Source organism: Eucyclogobius newberryi, unplaced genomic scaffold (genome assembly GCF_026437365.1).
Source record: "Eucyclogobius newberryi isolate DKJ021-1_F unplaced genomic scaffold, fEucNew1.0.hap1 SCAF_3, whole genome shotgun sequence".
NCBI lineage: Eukaryota > Metazoa > Chordata > Actinopteri > Gobiiformes > Gobiidae > Eucyclogobius > Eucyclogobius newberryi.
Window position 1 is genome coordinate 16369695 of NW_027315945.1, and position 19293 is coordinate 16388987.

At 41.5% G+C, this 19293-nt stretch overlaps 1 protein-coding gene across 1 annotated transcript; it reads left to right on the forward strand.

Moving 5' to 3' along the window:
- Window positions 1–3316: 3316 nt before the first annotated feature.
- LOC140374327 (pituitary tumor-transforming gene 1 protein-interacting protein) lies at window positions 3317–16508 on the forward strand. Its single transcript, XM_072461189.1, has 7 exons — window positions 3317–3557; window positions 3782–3828; window positions 6692–6800; window positions 7948–8059; window positions 9006–9071; window positions 12691–12737; window positions 16167–16508. The coding sequence occupies exons 1-7, from the start codon at window positions 3437–3439 to the stop codon at window positions 16214–16216; spliced, it is 552 nt and encodes a 183-aa protein (XP_072317290.1). The 5' UTR covers window positions 3317–3436; the 3' UTR covers window positions 16217–16508.
- Window positions 16509–19293: the final 2785 nt, after the last annotated feature.

Sequence of the window (19293 nt, forward strand, 5' to 3'; positions counted from 1 at the left end):
ATTGTTTGATGAATTTGTATTGCACACGCACACGCACACACACACACACACACACACACACACACTTCACACCTCCGCTCTGGCCCATCAGCTCCACACTCCACCTGGACTCACCCATCCCCCGAGCACACCGTCCCCCTGCCAACCACTGACTGTCACAGCAGCACAGGTGAGGAGTGAGCTGAAGAGGATTAAAGTGAGGAAGGCGGCAGGACCTGACGGCATCAGCCCCAGGCTCCTTAAGTCCTGCGCAGATGAACTGTGTGGAGTTATGGAGCATGTCTTCAACATGAGCCTGAAGCTGAGGGTGGTACCACAGGTCTGGAAGACCTCCTGTCTGGTACCTGTGCCTAAGACACCGCGCCCCAAAGACCTCAACAGCTTCAGGCCAGTGGCTCTCACGTCCCACCTGATGAAGACACTGGAGCGGCTGGTCCTGGACCACCTCCGCTCCACCGTGAGCTCAGCCATGGACCCGCTGCAGTTTGCATATCGGCCTGGCATCGGAGTGGAGGACGCCGTCATCTCCCTGCTGCACCGCTCTCTCTCTCACCTGGAAAAGCCTGGCAGCTCTGTGAGGATCCTGTTCTTTGATCTCTCCAGCGCCTTCAACACCATCCAGCCGCTGCTCCTGAGGCACAAGCTGGAGACGTTTGGTGTGGAGTACGACCTGGCAGAGTAGATCCTGGACTACCTCACAGACCGACCCCAGTTTGTGAGAGCTGTGTGTCTGACACTCGGACCTGCAGTGTGGGCGCGCCCCAGGGCACCGTCCTCGCGCCCTTTCTCTTCACCCTCTGCACTGCAGACTTCAGACACGACACGGACAGCTGTGTCCTGCAGAAGTTCTCTGAAGACTCTGCCATCATCGGACTCATCACGGACGACGATGATGCGGAGTACAGAGGACTGGCGCAGGACTTTGTGGGCTGGTGTCAGCGGAACCACCTCCTCATCAACGCGGGGAAGACCAAGGAGATGGTGGTGGATTTCCACAGACACCACCCCACTGCCCCCTCACCAGTGATCATCCAGGGAAGGGACATTGAGAGAGTGGACTCATACAAGTACCTGGGTGTTCATCTGAACCACAAACTGGACTGGACTCATAACCTCTGCCGGCAGGTAAGAAGCCCAGTTCACACAGTAGTTTACGCACCGCCTCCAGTAACGCCCGTGTGTCGTTCCATAGGCATGAGGCGCTCGGCGTGCAGCCGCTCTTCAGGCTGCCACCTCCTGTGGGGAGGCCGTTGTGTTGTCCAGTATTAAAGTCCATCCGCATCTTGCTGTTGACAAACAATGTGATTAAATGTGGACTGTATATAAGGCCGAAATTGCTAGGCTATTTTGTGCCGCGGCTCCTGAAACTGCTGGACTATTTGATCGCACCGGGTTAGACCGCACCGGGTTAGGGTTAAGGTTAGGGTCAGAGTTAGGGTTAAGGATAAGGATAAGGTTAGGGTCAGGGTTAGGGTTAAGGTTAGGGTCAGGGTTAGGGTTAAAGGCAGTATGGACGATTCTTCGTCGATTTGAGAACTCAGGCGGAAGTGCGCATGCCACTCCCCCGTGCGGACTGATACAACACACACGTGCGTTTGTTTATTAGCGCGATGGATCACATCTCTCGTCTCCCGTAGATTTCTGTCCACTTCTGCGTCAGCTCGAACTGTCTTTCTCCGTCTTCATTTTGCCCCGTACACTGAGGGAACTATATTATGATAGATCCATGCGCTTAGGCACGCGGAAACGTGAGGACGAGCCTGACGCGGCTGCAGGTGAGCGGTAGGTGCGTTTTATGATTGATACGTGGCAGGACTAATGATTTATCCACGCCACGAGGAAATATGATAAAAAATTTGCTGAAAAAAATCGTTCATACCACCTTTAAGGTTAGGGTCAGAATTAGGGTTAAGGATAAGGTTAAGGTTAGGGTTAGCCATGAGGCTATATGGCCGTGCCGCGGCTCCTGAAACAGCTGGGCTATTTGACCACGCCGCGGCTCTGTAGCCACGTATATAAATGCATGGGCGCATGCACAACGCACTTTAACCAAAAAGGGATTTTACAAACATAACACGTTTTTGCTGAGTAGGCCAGACTTCAATCTGGGTAAGTCCCGCCTGTGTGTTTATTTTGTCATTTATTTTGTAGCTTCAACTCATTTTGTTTGCTTATTTTGCATGGCTTGCAGTGTTTGTTTGCTTTTAGTTTAATTTGCTATACATGTGTGCCCACCCCATTCATTTGCATTCGTCTAATTTTTAATAAATCCACCTCTCTTTATTGTCCAGACCTAGCGCGGCCTTATTTGAGTTCATCCTTAGCTTATGTGGTCCCAGGGCCTCACTCATTCCCTGGGTGGCGTTGTTGGTTCCGTTATTTTAGGACTTCTATCTACCGCTCATGTCACAAACGGAAGCAAAAATAAATTGATTTTGAGTAAAGCAAGTAGAGAATGAATATTTAATGACCCACACGAGGATGGCAAGATTGTGGATAAGGAGATTGGAGACGTACATTTCATCAGGATAACCAGGGAAGGAATGGTCATAATAAAATGTCTGTCAGATGCTTTGAACTGGATGAAGGGCGTCGTCAGCGGAGTTCCACTCTCGTTTAATGAAAATTAGTTTCTCAATGTTGATGGTGCTCGTGGAGTACGACTTATGAAGCATTTTGTGGATAGAATTAAGCAGGACAGCACATCAATCTGCCTAACATTTCGAGGTAAACTCCCAGAAAAGGAATCTTTTGGATTACATCTGCTATCGAATAAGACCTTTTGAATAACCTCTTTTAAGATATTTTTCTTGCCAAGAATATGGCCATGTTGCGTCGGTGAGTAGAGTGAAAAAGAGATGTGCAAATTGTGGAAAGTATGAATGTGATTTTGAAGAGTGCACTCCGTGAGGCAGAGCCAACGTGCTGCCATTGTAAAGGGAATCGCAGAGATGGATCATCTGTTTGTCCAAGAACACAGTGAGGAGACTGTGAACGGGAAAGAATAAAGGAGGACTTTATCAATCTGGAGAAAAAGTGTTTCTTGGCATTTATTACTAAGATTCTTAAATTGCTCAGTTGGCCTGAATAAGAAGTCAGACAGAATTGACATGGTCCTTGTTGCTGCCAAAAGATTCCTAAAGGTGGATGATATTACTGGGGAAGATCTAAACTAGATACATGGTTTTGTTTTGCTTTGCTTTTCCACTCATTGTTAGTATGAGCACTAGCATATTCGCAACAGCAGGTGGTGGTAATGCATTTTTAAAGTTTACTAACACCAGAAGAAGAAGAAGAAGGAAGGAGAAAAATAAGGAAGAAGAAGGCGGCGACAGACTGAACAGAAAACAAATCAACTTCTGCAGAAATCCGCAGAGTGAAACTTAACGAGACACTCAGCAAGATCGGGTGATTCAATTGATTATCGGACGTAACAATGGCCTTTCCATCGGCGAAGCCGCTGCCACACACTTTGACCATGTTATTTGCAGCTTTAGTGCTCATTAGCATTGTTAGCTTCGGGGAATGCCAAACTACTACAGCTCCACCTCCGACTCGTAAGTACACTGTAACTTCTCGATCAAAACACATGATTCAAACGTGAAAATCATTCTAATTTGTAGTTTTAAAGGCTACCAATATTTCTATTTAACAGGTATGTGCTCGCACTGAAATGTGAAGCTCATCTGAAATGCAGATAGCTTTTAAAAGAAGATAGCTATAAAACTACGTCACGTTTTCTACGTGTTTTGACATTTCCTATATTTTCTTCTTTTTCTAGCCTGCTCTTCATATAGAAGCTGCGACACCTGTGTTCCTCATGCAAAGGTAAAACAGATTATATAAGCTTCCTGTCTTGCATATTTCACACTTAACTGGTTCTACTACTTATGACTGCTTCATTAGGTACATCAGAAACATTTCCAAAAGGCTCAGATTTAAAATTGATCAGAAAGGTCACGGTAGCCAGAGTGTAATACTTTTGGAATAACTCAATTATCCCAAAAAACAAGGGACCACCAAGGGTCACCTGTGTGTGTATATGACCACCACGGAGCCAGTCACTGTTACTGGATTCATGCGTCTAACCACGTCATATTATTTTCTGATATGTCAAAACGTTATTGAAGGGGTTTAATTAAAGGTTGATATTCCAAGTCATACATGTCTTAATTAAGGACGTAAGGGTGTCTATATCTGAACTTTCTGGGCATGTATTTTCACAACCTGTATAATTTCATACCGTTAGGGCAAGCAACAAGTGTTTTGGATGAGGCCATGCAAAGGTTTCTGACCCGACGGCCGACTTGGAGCTCCCGGGACGTGGAGCTCCCGCCTCGAGTAGTCAAGCAATATTTGGACCGCAAAAAACATTTTCATGAGGTTTTGTTGCATTAAATCATCTTCTGTAGTTTATTTCTCCTTAAAGGAAATTAGAGTGACAAATGATCTTACCTGTATATTTTCAGCATTTCCGTGCAGTAACAGATTATTCGGTTAATGGATATTCTCTTGTTTAGGTCACACTATAGTAAGATATACACTAAGAACTAACAGGTGATAATCATGAGCATTTTGGAAGGAAAAATAAGTCATTTCTGTTCTATCTATACACCTTTAAAGTAAGACTAAATGTAAAGTGCCTTCCATAGCCCACTTTACTTACATTCAGAAAGTTTGATTTCATAAAGTTGGTCACACACAGGAGGGATTATGTTTTTTTTTTTAAGTCAATGAAAGGTGTTGTTGTAACATTAACATGTGTTATCGCAACATCTCCAAAACCAAGCTGGAAAAAACAGGCATCTCCTACTAAAGTGTACATTTACAAGCATGAATGATTAATAATGCTTATTTATTCATCAAGTTTATTTTGTTGTTTTATGTTTGTTGTAGTTGTCAACCAATACCAATATTTTTTTTGTCTCAAGTTTTGATTATTATAAAACCATATTATATTATTATAGTATATTTTTGAGTATTGACCATAAGCTTGAGGAAACTGTTGTTTTGTCTTTTGGCAAGAAACTTCACCCACAATGCCTAGTAGCGCTGTAGTAATATTAGTAATAACGATGGAAAGGACTAATTGAAGCTCTCATGTGTGGGCATGTGGGGGCAGCATCAGACCTGGTCATTCAGATGCTAATCAGGTACTCATCAGAGATGAGGTAACTGAAACCAGCCAAAAATCACATTTATCTGGCCAATTACAGGGCTGTTGGGGTAACAAAGATTAGTTTCAGGGGAAACATAAAAAACAATACTAATAAATTGGCAAACAGGGCAGGGCCTCCTCGGAGTAGGATAAATATCAGAGTTCTCTGTCTTGATCCACAGATTGACATTTACTCCTGGATGAGTGTCCAGATGACTACAACTGAAACTTTTTTCTGCAACTGTGCATTTAGTGCTTAACCCTCGGATTTCACAGCATAAAACCTACACTTTTAAAAATAAAATGTGTAGGTTCCTTCCTCTGATCCATATGGTCATAATCTAGTATCATGGTTCTCAAACTTTCCACACAGAGTGGCATCTAAGAAAAATATTTAGCCTTTTGAGTACCTTCTGATCCAAACCAGGTCCATAACTGAACTATACCAGGTCTAAACTAGGGCTAACCCAGGTCTAAAATAGTACACCACTGATGCAAAGGGCTAAACAAGGAATAACCCAAAGGAGGAGACATTTGGATAAAATTGACACTAAATTAATGGCAAACCTAAAGCCATGTTGTGTTTTTACACTAAAATTAGGGGCGCACCATTATATTTGCCCAGTACCAGTATAGCTCTGATATTCATGTCCATGAGTTAAATTGGTTTCAGTCAAAAGACGTTTAAGAAAATGTATCTCTGCCATCCCTTCAGAAACCGGGAGAAAACAAGGAAGAAAACAAGCTTGTGGACAGAAGGTTTCTGCTGCTTTATTGTAACAGAACAGACTATAAACTTTAATTCAGTGTTTATTCAAAGACAAATGACCCAGAAATGAAGTTACAGACTTTTAAAAGACTTATTAAATACAAGCGTGGAGAATTCATTTGCCACCCACGATAAACGCGATGTTTTTTCAGTCATTATTTGACTAGTTTTCCTCCTAAACAATCAGTTTAGACATGTTTACTGCAAATAACTTTAGTGTGACAGTGTGTGAGGAAAGGAGAGAGATCAGATACAGAGGAGGAGAGACTGTCGCTGACACTTTAGTCTGAAAAATAATTCAGATAAAACGGAAATTCACAGGATTGAAAAGTGTGAAGTGCTAATTTTAATCTAATAAAAAATAATCATATTATAGCGTGCCTATATCTAAACTAAGTGCTACATAAGCCCTATGAAACTTTTCTCCCCCAAATGACGTATGTTGTATAATTTTAAAATAAATGTGATCCTTTGAATATAAATTAATTTGTTTTATAGCTATATTTCTTTGATTCAAAACAAAGTGTTTAAAATATCCAAGCAACATTTATGAAATATCAGACAAATATCAGTTATTGGCCCAAACCTTTCCCATAACATTGTATCGGTATCAGCTTTAGCATAACATTTCCATATTGATGCATCACTAACTAAAATATAATACAGCTCAATGTGAAAGTGTTCTACCAAATAACGGACTAGATCATAGACAAACTGCAGGTTTTCAAAGTATTCTTCTTATTTTGTCGACCCTTTCTCTGCAGTGTCTGTGGTGTTTTGCCACAAATAACTGCACTGAGTACCCTGTGACCTGGCTGTTCCCTCCGGCTTCAGTCTGCAAGCTCGCCGACGCTCGCTGGGGAGTCTGCTGGTGTGAGTTATCCTTCCTCACTATAGGATTTTATTCAAATTGCTTCAACAATCAAGTCAAAGATAACAGTTTGTGATGAGGCAACTAGAAACGAGAAGTAGAGCCCGCACACCTGTAAAGGCCATATTTCTGTATTTCACTTTCAGGCTATTAATGGTGTACACTTGTAAAACTAATAAAGACCAGGCAAAGCAGACTGAAAGTAGAGCTGGCTGATCTGGGGTCTTGTATTGAGCGATCTCGACAAATGCTTTTGTTAATGAACCTCAATCTCCACTTAAGTACTATCTAAAACACACACACACAAAACGTCTCTCTACAAAGTCCAGACTGTGCTCCAAATAACCTCTCACTGGATTGGCTATAGACAGTTGATTTAAAAACCATGCTATTCATTGACATTTGTGAACCATTCGGTCTTAAATGGATTAAAACAACACTAATTGCTCTAGCGCTCTAACGGAAAGTGTGTTTAAATTAATAGAACAATTGTTAATGGATGTTTTTCTTAATATTATTTGCCAGTAGGTTTTATTGAAAGACATATTTAAGTGTGTAATTGAGGGAGAGAGTCAGGGAAGACATTCAGAGAAGCCTGGCATATGTGCTGCAACCTTGACCACTGTGCTGCGTGTCAATCAAAACAGTGACCTCTCCTTTAGTTTTGTTTGTTTAAAGGAGCCGAGGTGGAATCAGAGTCATTGCTTTCTTCAGTCAAGCATAAATAATGTCTTGGATTCAAATGTGTCTCACGGTTGCTCAGGTAAACAACGGCCAAGAAACCAGCAGAGTGTAGCAAAGCAGTGAGATGATAAAAGTAAAAGTCACTATGACGCCTTCATCGCACTTTTTCATTTATTTTAACCACCCACTCGCACGAATTGGGGTAAAATCAAGATTGCATTCTATAGGAATTTGTAATATGATTAATTTTTGTCACATATTTCCCCTTACTCCAAGTATGATTGAAAGTATACATTTATGGCATTTATCATTTTCTCACTATTTAAAAACAGTCAGAAACGTTAACCTTTTTTCTGTAATTTTGAAACACTCCACTAGATGGCAGTATTGCATAGCTCCTGAAGACTTTTCTTCTTTTTTGTAAGTCTTGACTATATGTTAACTGATTTTTCTCTTCTTCAACAGTGAATTTTGAGGCCCTGGTCATCACTTTTGGAGTCTTGGGAGGAGTCGTCGTCTTGACCATTGCCGTCTGCTGCTGCTGCTGCTGCTGCTGTAGAAGGAGAAGTCACTCCAGGTAAAGCCACTCACACTTTGTCCCACTGGATTGCAATCTTTTTATTAATTGACCCTTGCTCAATAAACGGGTTGTATAATAAAATGTAGTTCTTCATTGTTGATATGACAGTTTCACCCTAACTTAAGGAGTCGGACCATGTGACAGTTGTTGAGCCCGTGTAAGCCCCGCTGTACTCTGTGCCTCCTCTTTGTGCCCGAGGGAGATGAAAAAGCCTGTCAGTCACTCGTCCGTGTCCTGTCTCGCTCCGACTGTGCTGCGGGTGTGCACTTGGACCAGAGCATGTCAATCACCCTGCTGACAAGCAGCTAGAGTGAAGTGATGGGGCGACAATGGTACAACTAAAAATAAGGGTTTGCGGTTGGTTATAGATTTGTTAATGCGACCGACGTATGCTTAAAACTCAACAAGCCTACTTATCATCCTCTTCACAATACTCCCAAAAGTTTTAGAATACGGCCACTTATAAACGACTACTACTTGACACCATACTGTACGTGTGGCGGTGAACCATATGCTTCATCTGTCCAAATAAATGTTTGTTTATTTATATGAGACAGGGACAGTGTACAGTATACGTTAACCTTAACTGGAGAGATGCATTGTACCAGGTTTTAGCTCAAGTGCTAAGTTCCACCTGTCGTCCCTGGGCAGGCTGATGTTATTTAGTCCCACTCATGTTTTTAGTTGTAGGGGAAACCGGAGTACTCGGAGGAAATCTACCGTACCAAGCGAGGGCGCTAACCAGTGCGCTACTGTGCCGTGTCCTGTACTGCGTATTTTCGTAGTTGTCCCATTGAAATCAGAAAAGTTGTTTAGACTTTGAATGCCCTTCTTTCTGTTCCAGTTTATAAACTTCACACGTTCTCTAGTGAACTGCAGACTGCAAATGTGTTATTTATCAGATGCAGATGGAAACTAATGCCATCTCTTTGTTTGTGTGCAGGTTAGACAGCGAAGACGAGCAGTACGCCCAGAGGAGAGAGGAAATCCGGCAGCGCTCTGAGGAACGGTAAGATCTCTGCCCCAGGCTTCAGTCAAAACAAGACCAAATCCAAGATGTAAAGTATATTATTGGGAGTATAAGCATTTTTTTTCTTAATATAGTTATGTAGCCTGAATTACGCATCACAATACATAATTCAGAATAAGGCTGATTATTTTAGTAGACGACTAGTCAAACGATTATTTCTGTTGTAAATTGTCTTGACTTGTTGAAATATGGCAGAATTCAAACGCCAGTAGAATTCAAAATAAAAGAAGATATCTATATATGTGCGCTTGAGCAACAATATTATTGTATGTTATGCTATCCTTGTCGTCTCAGTTCCGTGTGATAAGCATTCTTCAAGGTTGGCGTTCACTTCCTTTTTCCTCACTTCTACTCTCTACTCCAAATGTCCTTGGGCTTATGTGAAGGTGAAACAACACAAGTATCATGGGGTCATTCAATGAAGTCTCTAGTGGCCAAGCTAAGTTCATTATACCTACACTATATACAGTAGGTCAAGGTCTTCTAGTAAAGGTCGGTCAATTAAAATGTCATTGAAAGTTTACTACGATCAAGCATACAATGAGAAATAGTCTTATTCTCTCCGAAATAATTTTACAGAACAGGAGCAAACGTATTTGCATGCAGCATTTCAGTTTAAGCTGTTTGTTTATTGTTTAAATACGACTTAAATATATCACACACTCAGACCAACACTTGAATATTGAAGCACATAAAACTAACTTCCTAAAATTGAATCGACCGCACCGACCATTAATCTGACTCCGACTTAAATAGCCCCATATCACGGGCCGTAACTTTCCATGTAAATCATCCTTTAGTGGTACCGAGATGGCCGTAAGTACTGCACAAGGGTTCAGAGCGTGAAACAAAAGAGGCTGTTGTCTGCTTGAAATTCAAAACAACTGCTGCAACCTCAACAAGTCCCAGTCCCACAGGAGGAGGGCATCTCTCCGCTCACATCCCCAAACACCAGTCGGATTGTCAAGGCTGAACAGCTGCTCTCTCGAATCACAGGCATAAATAGAGCATGTAACATCCTCTGGACCCGATTCACCAGCAAAGAATCAGGCTTTAATCCAGATGAGTGTCCTAGCAACGTGTCAACTTCTAACCTTCAGTGCATTAATTGTTTGACATTGAAAAAAATTAAAAAGACTGATCAGTCAAATCGGAATAATCAAGAACCGTTCAAGCATTAACTGTTGAGACAGAACCACTAAAAACCAAAAAAAACAATCAATTTTACCCTGGAACCTTTACGGTTGAGAGAATATATCTATCTATAGGGTTCGCAGCAAGTGTTGAATATAAAAGACCTCTTTGTTCATCACTGCAACTTCAAATTGCACTTAATCTTGCAGTCCTGCCCTTGATACTCAAATTTGCACTTAAAGCTGCATTCCCCCTTTTAAACAGTCCAGTGCTTCATCCAAGGTCAGCTGATGCTTTGTAAACCCTCTCCAGTCGTGCAGAAGTTTGGAGTTGCCACTGCTGGGAACATCTCAGGCCTATTCCTTTGTTGTTGAATGAGCTTTTCATTCACGTGACTGAAGGATCCAGCCCGGGATCCCTTCAATGTTGGTGATGAAATGTGCAGCGTCACACAGAGCGCAGTGACCTACATTCAGCACAGGAATGGTAGAGATGAAGCCCGAGTAATGGCAAGGACACAATGCATTTCTGATTGTCTTAAGTTTGTGTGCAGTTATTGTCATGTTTTCATGTCCTTTGTGGCCTTCTCGTTTGTCATAAATGCAAGTTGCGGTCTCTTGAAAGAAACGGAAATCTTATTGATATAGATAGATAGTTCTAGCTTTTTCAATTGATCATCCCATTTAATCATGTCAATCTTTGCTCATTTTTGTGGTTGGTGCAACGTTTCTTCCAGTATTTGCATTGTATTGAAATATGAACTTGAGACTTTATGGATATAAAATGATGCGACTGTCAGCTTTTGACACAGATCTGTCCATCATGCGCCCTATGCATAAACTGCTCTTGCGCTTTTATGTTTTATAAATGGAAAAATTCTTTGATTGAGTGTATTAATAACCTACTGCTCTTCTTATGTAGGTTAAACTCTTTCTTTATGTGCAGACGGATCAAACAGCAAAAAGGATGTGGAACAACAAGAATATCCCTTTCAATTCTTAATCCTAAAGTGTAGGACTGACATGGACAAAAACGTGCATATATAACCAATTTAACTTTGAATAGAAAATATTTGTCATTGTAATCTGTTAGATTACCATGCATTGGTCTCTTTATATATCAAAGGCTGACTTTTCAGTCAGAAGTTCAGTGAACTTCAAAGCTTTTTCTATTGTGAGATTATGCTGAGGACTCCAACAGAGGCCAGTTTCAAATCTTTACTTATTCAAACCAGGCGACACGGGATGAGAATAGAAAGGATGAGGCATATGGATTGTAAAACGGACAGATTTCACACACTTCAGGACTTTTCACTGTGTCTACTCTTTCCTCTTTGTGTATGACGAAGCACCCGGTTAACTGAAGAAGAACTACAAAACTGGCCTGAATGCTATTGCAAACATACATTTATGTGACCACGTAAAGTGAAGTGTTTCATTTGTCATTATACATACAAGCTTCACGACAAAACTATGTAGAAGAGACTGAAGGTGCAACTTTGTACACAACTTTAGGCAAATCAGACCTGCATGTTTTGGGGGATAGGGATAACCCGGAGTATACCTATGTTTACACAACTTGTAAATTCCACATAGAAAGGCGATCCAGTAACTGGACCATGACCTTGCTTACCACAGCAACAACTTTCTTCACACTGCACAAGTTTCATCTTTAGTTATAAGCCTGGAAAAATAACAAGTGCTTGAAGAATTTGACAAATGCCAAATGGGTTGACATGACTGGGGTTTCCCTTGTCTGCAGTTGCACTTTTATCTGGGCCTTGTAGTTTGAGAGCCTTTTCGATGCGCCCACAGCTTTAACTTCCACAATTCTGTCATTGAAGATTTTTTAGCCACGGAAAGTGTGTTGGAACAAGTTCACTCGCCCTTAAAAGAATGAAAATAAAGGAAAAACGAAATAGTCACTTGGAATATAAAGCCACTTTCCCCTGCACAAGCATCAATCAGCTGGACTCCTGTTATTAAGTTGAGGTGAATAGAGAACAGAAAACCCCATTGCACACAATTGGGTTGAAACCTCATCTCCAGAGTTTCCACTTGTCACATAGACCTTTCTGTTTGGGTTAGGGTTGGACCTGGGGGACATCTGGAGAGCCGCGGACAACCTCCCAAATGACTGTCCGATCACTCCGTGGCTCTAAAACACCCACTGATTTACAGCAGCTCTTTGTGACGAGATGAAGTGGGAAGACGCCTCCGGAGGTCCCACGCACAAAACCTCCTCGCGGGCTTTAGTCAGTCCCAAGAAAGGCTGACAGCAGGCGCCTTCCACTTGTGCTGGATTACCAAGCACGCTGCAAGGGGAGAAAACGGGAACCGAGCGCTCACATTCAAGCTGGCGTTGTTTAGATCCCACTGTGTGCTCCTACAGCTCTGCGCTGTTTCTATCACTGCGGACCGACTCTTCCATAGCGTCTGATCGTCTTTTGGTTTGTGTTTTCCAGGAAGACCGATCGGAAGGCGAGGCATGATGAAATTCGCAGGAAGTATGGTATGTATTCCCACAGGATGTCCTTGTGTCACTTAATCAGCCACGCACGCTCCATGTGACTGATGAGTCGCGTCTAAAACTATGTATGAGGTGCTCAGTTAAGCCGAGGAAGACCCTGCCAACCACTACGCCAAGTGTGAACGCTACGAGCATACATCTTTCCCTCTACGACGTAACGACTGCATCATATTCACAGAGACCAGATTTCCCCCCTCCGATATTACGGGCTAGCTAACAGTGGCATAGATTTATGATGCTGACAGAAGATGATGTATAGTTTCAAGAGATTAGAGAGTTTTATGGATGTAGTGACAGAAGTGGGAGAAGAGAAGGCACAGAGTAGGGTAGAATGAGACTGATGAGCCCCGAAGTCATGAGCCCAATAGAACTTGGCACTACAGGGGTGAAAAGTTGTAGTAAAGTTTATATTTGCATGTAGATACCTTGGATTATCAATGGCTACATATTTCACAACACAGTAATTTAGATTTATTAGCGGCTTAAAGTGGGCAAATTGAGGTGTTTCAATTGCGGATGTACAATTACAGCAGCATTGGCATTAAACCACAAACAATACTTAAAATGAACGCCTCCAGCTCAACTCTGTCCACTTTTTGGCCCTACATCATAAATTCCTCTTGTGCGTTTTGATCGTCGACCTTGTACAAGTTTGTTAAACACTTAATATACTCATTTTTACATATCAAAAAGGACCATAACTACAAGATTTGCTTATGAACTTGAGCAATTCATTAGCTGCATCCTCCATCCACTAAACCACCTAAAGATTCTTCCACTGGTCCCTCTGTGAATACCGTCAGTTCCGCTCTCGTGTTCCTTTTCTCCGAGGCGTGTTCTATTATTTGAGATTTTGCGGGGCGTATGGACTGATTTTCATATCCATCTCCACCATCCATAATTCAAGAGTACGCGCAGTGTTTCAGCTCGTCTATAGGTTTGGCTAAGTCTGTTCTCTTGCATTAAGTTAGGCATAATTTATCATACGCCGGTGTCAAGTGGAGGCCCGGCCCTTTAACAGTTCACCGGAGAGAGCCACACTATGAACTTTGAATAAAGATCAGTCTCACTACAGCAAAGTGTAATGTTTCAAGACACTAAAAGATGCTTGAAGGTGAACGAGTGAGTACTACGCACGAGGACCTACAGACGAGCTCATTGGTTCTTCAGTCACAAGGCGATTTCATTCATTATTTTATTTAAACTCGAGTTTCAGAGGCAAGGTTTTCCCAACGTCGACAGTACAGAAAGCTGAACAATAGACGTGGATAGAGCTTGGCCTGATCCAAATTGGTGTAAGTGAACACATTTGTAAAGGATTGGATGATATAATATTTGAAATTGCTGTTTTGTAGATATGCATATCTTGTGTAATGATAAATACAAATATTCTGCAAAAAGAAATACTGAAAATATATCAAATTTGATATGTAATCCTTGCGATTTAACCTTGCCTTGGTGTTTTGTTTTTTTGGGTCTGTATTGCTCTACTAATTTTGTTTAGTCATTTTACTACAATATATTTTATATGCGTGCAAGTGAAATTTGACACCCGTCCATTCCCTTGTATCGATATAGGAGAACACCATGTTTAACCAATCACTTCCCATGGAGTATTTCTGTCTCGTGGTAAGCGTCCCTGGTGCTGCACAGTTGGAGTGAGTCTTCATGTTTTGCGGCGTCTCTGTTTCGGACGTCCTGACACAGTGATGGATGGTGCAGTTTTTCCTGGGTCTCCCCCTCATTAGTTCTCCTCCACTGGGACAACACACTGTCCCGGGCTGTTAGCTGAAACACAATCCAGGGAGCTATTGTACATCCTGACACTAAACTTAGGCAGGTGACGTTTTTCATTTAAAACATGAAATTATTATTGATAATATTTAACAAGTTTTTGCCTGAAATGTTCAGTAAAGCAAAACATGGACTAAACTAGATTGAATCATAGCTGTACCAGACTCTGTGTTGGACTGACCATGATGGACTAAAACTAGGACAAAACTAATACTAAATCGATCCATAATTTACTCTTCATAGCAAGGTTTGAGAATCCTGGCTTTTCCTCAAATACATCGCCTTCAAAGGTGGTCCTGCGGGGGACAAGATAAAGCAGAGACCTGTAAAGCCTAAATGGAGAGGCCACATGGGGTAAATGTATCACAAGTTTAGTTCTTTCAGCCCTCCAGCACTCTGTGACTTCATCTTTAAAGAGAAATACTTGGCATTCTTGGTGTAGGTTCTGCTCTGGTTAAACATGATCATCCCTATGAAGATCCGCAAGGCAATTTATCATACCCCAAGAATGATTTATTATCTTTGTCTCACAATAAACCATGCATCATTATTTTGAGCCATCTTGTCTAAAAGCAATTTATATAAACCAGATGAATGTTTCTCAAACTGCTGTGATGCTGCGTGAGCTCCTCTGAGACGGGTTTGGTTTCCACATGTAGTGTTTACAACTGACTGGTTTAGTTACAGGTTTATATCAGTACGTTCTAGTTTAAAATGAGTCTTGAGGACCTCTGCTGGGTCATAAAGTTTCAAATTGTGTAAAGAGGAGCTCAATAGTTTAAACTGCCACATCGCTAGTATTCACATGAATGCGTTATTTGAGTGTCCACACGGCTTTTGAGCTACAAAGTGACTACCACAATCGAAGCATAAACATGTCATAGCAACGTGTCAGACTCTTTGTTCCTGAGGTGAGATCACTAAGATCTTTTGCTCAGTGCTTTACGATATGCTCTCTTCTGATCCAAATGACTTGTAAGTAAAACACTCCAGCAAAAGCACAAATTAATTTCCAAACAAAGTATCATTTGACTTATTGCTCCTCCTGACATTTTTTCTGTCCAAAGGCTGCCAAAACATTGCACCGATTAGTTGGATTTTAAGTCACTTGAATCACTTGAAAACGTGTTACTTCACTTCACAATATACAGTGCATTTTGACTCATTTCATGTTTTTAATCTGGTTAATCATGCCCATTGTGATATCGAAAACATCTGACACGTAAAATGAAAATCTGCCATATTTGACTCTTAACTCTTCAAAGTCAAACAGTTTGGACAGGTACAGAGGAAGAATAATATAGTTTGAAGTATGCTGGGGTTTGGGCTGACAAGACTGGGGTTTGACTGGGGTTTGTCTTGTCAGCCCAAACCCTAGCATACTTCAAACTATATTATTCTTCCTCTGTACCTGTCCAAACTGTATGACTTTCACTTCTAAAATGTTCCTCTGATCTCTAATCTGATCTAATATGAACCAAAAAGAAGAAAAACATCTTCAACAAACCTGGTTTAGCCCAGAAAATCTTAGTCATAACTTTCCACACCTTGATCCAACATCATCTCTGTTTTGATTTGCTCTCACTTTCCCTTCACTTCCTGTTTCCTGTGTTGCAGGTTTGCTGGGCGACCCGGACCACCCCTACAGCAAGTTCGAAAACGAGTAGCAGAGAAGTTCGTCAACGCAATCGAGTGATTCTTCCTCTTTTTTTTTAAATCTTGGACGAATGCCTGTCTCTTTATAAAATCGTCATATAGCTGGAAGGAAATGTTTTCACTTTTTCCATGTGTTACTTTGTGTTGCCTTTATTATTGAATATACGGTGGTGTGTATTAATTGCCTAAAGATCTTTTAAATGTTTGCAGTTCAAATCAAAATCTTAAATCTTTTACAAACTGCATATTTAGATGTAGTTTTCATGATGGCCTTTGCACTGTGTATATACAAGAATGATAAAGAACGATGATTGCCTGTGACATTCAAATAAAGATATTTTAGACTTAGTTTTGTCTGTGATTTTTACCTAAAGAGATATAGTTTGCGCCACGGGTTATGGGCGCTGACTGTTTTTGGCTCTGTGTCCTTTTGCAGTGTTCAGCAATAAAAACCATAATGAAAGCCGGACCCAGAGGTAGCAGCCAGTGCAAATGCCAACTCAAAGTCATCCTATTTGTCATTTCATACTCATTTTGACAGTGGCACCTGCTCAACGACTCGCCAAAAGATCTATTAGTTTATGAATAACTGTCCGTCCACCCCAAGGCCGCTGTGGTTACTGGTGTACATTACCACCTAGGCTTTGAGTATCTTGAAAAGTGAATGTATTAATTATTATTATGTACAGGCCGTGCCAGATTTTTTTTTAAATACACATACTGGTCTGTGTAATGAATGGATGCAATTATTTGGCTATATACATTTGATTAAGTCTATCAAATTAAAACTACATTTTTTGTTCTTTTTTCTAGGGTACATCATTCGAAGTTAAAACTAAGTTAATTTGTTTTTTCATCCAAGTGCAGTGGAGTATCCTCAAACGGAAACGAAAACTTTAAGCACCAAATGAACCTTGTATTTCCACTGAAATCACCTTCGAGTGTTGACAAATCTTACCTCCCTGACATCTGCTGCTACACCTCTGCACCCTCCTTCCTTTCTGTGCTGCAGTTGACTCTTAAACCGTATTATCCTTGGCAATAAACAACAGCCCACAGCTCTTACAAAGTGGATTTAGGCCCATCGAGGTTCAGGTTACATGCATCATTACCTATGCCGCTATAATAAAGAGCCATTTCAAACTAATAAAGCCACACATTTGTCTCAATTATCTCTGGCTCCAGTCAAAGCAATTAGGCAATGCCGTGACAAAGCCCCTGCATTACTGACATATACACTCAGACTCTGCCTCAACATTAAGTGCTCTTCATGTACCAATACTGCAGTAGGTTTAGGCAATGTTCATACAATATACCCTTTAATACTGCGTACATTTGAAAACAGAAATAGGCATTCAGAATTATAGATAATGAAGTAATGCCAGCGTAAACGTGTTGACAAGAGTGCTTACAAAATAATACAAATATGAAAATAAGTATTCATACTCTTAAAACTCAATATATGGTGCTTTTCAAGATACTCAAAGCTCTTTACAGTGCATTATTCATTCACTCCACTCTCTGCGGCGGAAAACTACTTCTGTAGCCACAGCTGCCCTGGAGTAAACTGACAAAAACGAGGCTGCCGATCTGTGCCATTGGCCTTTCCGACCACCATTATAACAGCATGAGCACTCTTACAACTGAGTCCCCTCGAATACATGCACTTCTTCTTGTTATTACAGGGGTGTTTAATGCAGCAGCACACACATGCTCCTGATGCACATTTCCTCTGGTTCCTGAAGCTGTTGCTCTGCACCAGAGACAGACACACACGTCACGTACACGTCATGACTTATAGACATATTATAGAGTCAAAGGTCCCAGGCAGCAGGACCTGGATTACTGTAATATCAAATCCCACTCAAATCCCAGATTGAGATGTCAGAGTTAACCAGCAGAGGATCTTGTTAGGGCAGTTGCCTACTTTCATGTTTGATATTATTATGTTAAATTCTGTCAAGTAGACAATTAAAGGTATATGCATCGCTCTATTTGTAATAAATAGTGATCTTAAATTTGTCTTTGAGAGCAAAGAATTCAGTGTCAGCATTTCTGCATTTCCCATCCCAGGCAGCACTCTTAAAACATCTTACAACAATTTAAGACAAATGATAAGGTAAAAATGCCAATTTTGTATATTTATATGTGTGTCTTCCATTAAAACATCTAATAAAAACTGTTTACATTTGTCATAATATGGGATGTACTTCTTATTCCTTAAGATCTTTAAATGTGATAGATCTATAGGCTATATTCAGCATAATTTAATGTGAATGAACAAGACCATTCGAATTGAAATCTGAGAATGAATTAGACTACGTGAATCAGCATTCATGCAGTTATGGTCAAACTAAAACCAGACGATAAATAGTATTTTCCTCCATAAAACGTGACAACAAACATCTCGGGAGATTCTGATGTATTTCCTCAACAAAACCCTGACCTTGAATCTAACATGTGGCGCGTTTACGAGTCAACTGTGGAGGAATTGTTGCTGATGTTGGGAAATACCTCGGCGCGGGTCTCGCAGAGGGCACAGGCCTCAGCCGCCGCTCGAGACGACCGCCCGCCCGCGCGCGCACAAGCACAACACACGCCCCCTTGTAGCACATCAGAGGGCGGAGCCGGGCCCACAGCGTCCAATAAGCGACAGGTGCTCCCCGGAATCGGACCAATCCGCGTGTCGCTGAGGCGGGACACCGAGGGGTCCAAACGGGAGAGAGAGAATCCCAAAAATGACATCTAGATTGCGGTGGAACTGGGAGCGACTGGGACGTTGAGGAAAGAAGGAGAAAGAAACAGAAGTCCGAGCTTGAACGTCAGATTACGCACGACTCCGAGCCGGACGCGTCTGTTGTTGTTTTTTTTGCTGCGCTTTAGGAAATGTAGTGGCAATCTTTCCCGTCGATCTCAGAACAAGGTTTGTTTTTAGTTGATGAGAAGTGCCCCGGAGCTGCTCTTTTCTCGTTCCCCGTGTTTGCAGCTGCAGTTGTCGGGCTTCAACCACTGAAGCCGCCGCCGCTTCTCCTTCTCCTTCACCTTTTACGCGTCAATACAAATATAACACGTTTTTATCTTCTTCTTC

Coding starts and splice junctions, on each gene's coding strand:
- LOC140374327 (XM_072461189.1), top strand. CDS start 3,437: ATGGCCTTTCCATCGGCGAAGCCGCTGCCACACACTTTGACCATGTTA. Junction 3,829..6,691: donor CCTGTGTTCCTCATGCAAAG/GTAAAACAGATT, acceptor CTTTCTCTGCAG/TGTCTGTGGTGTTTTGCCAC. Junction 8,060..9,005: donor AGAAGGAGAAGTCACTCCAG/GTAAAGCCACTC, acceptor GTTTGTGTGCAG/GTTAGACAGCGAAGACGAGC.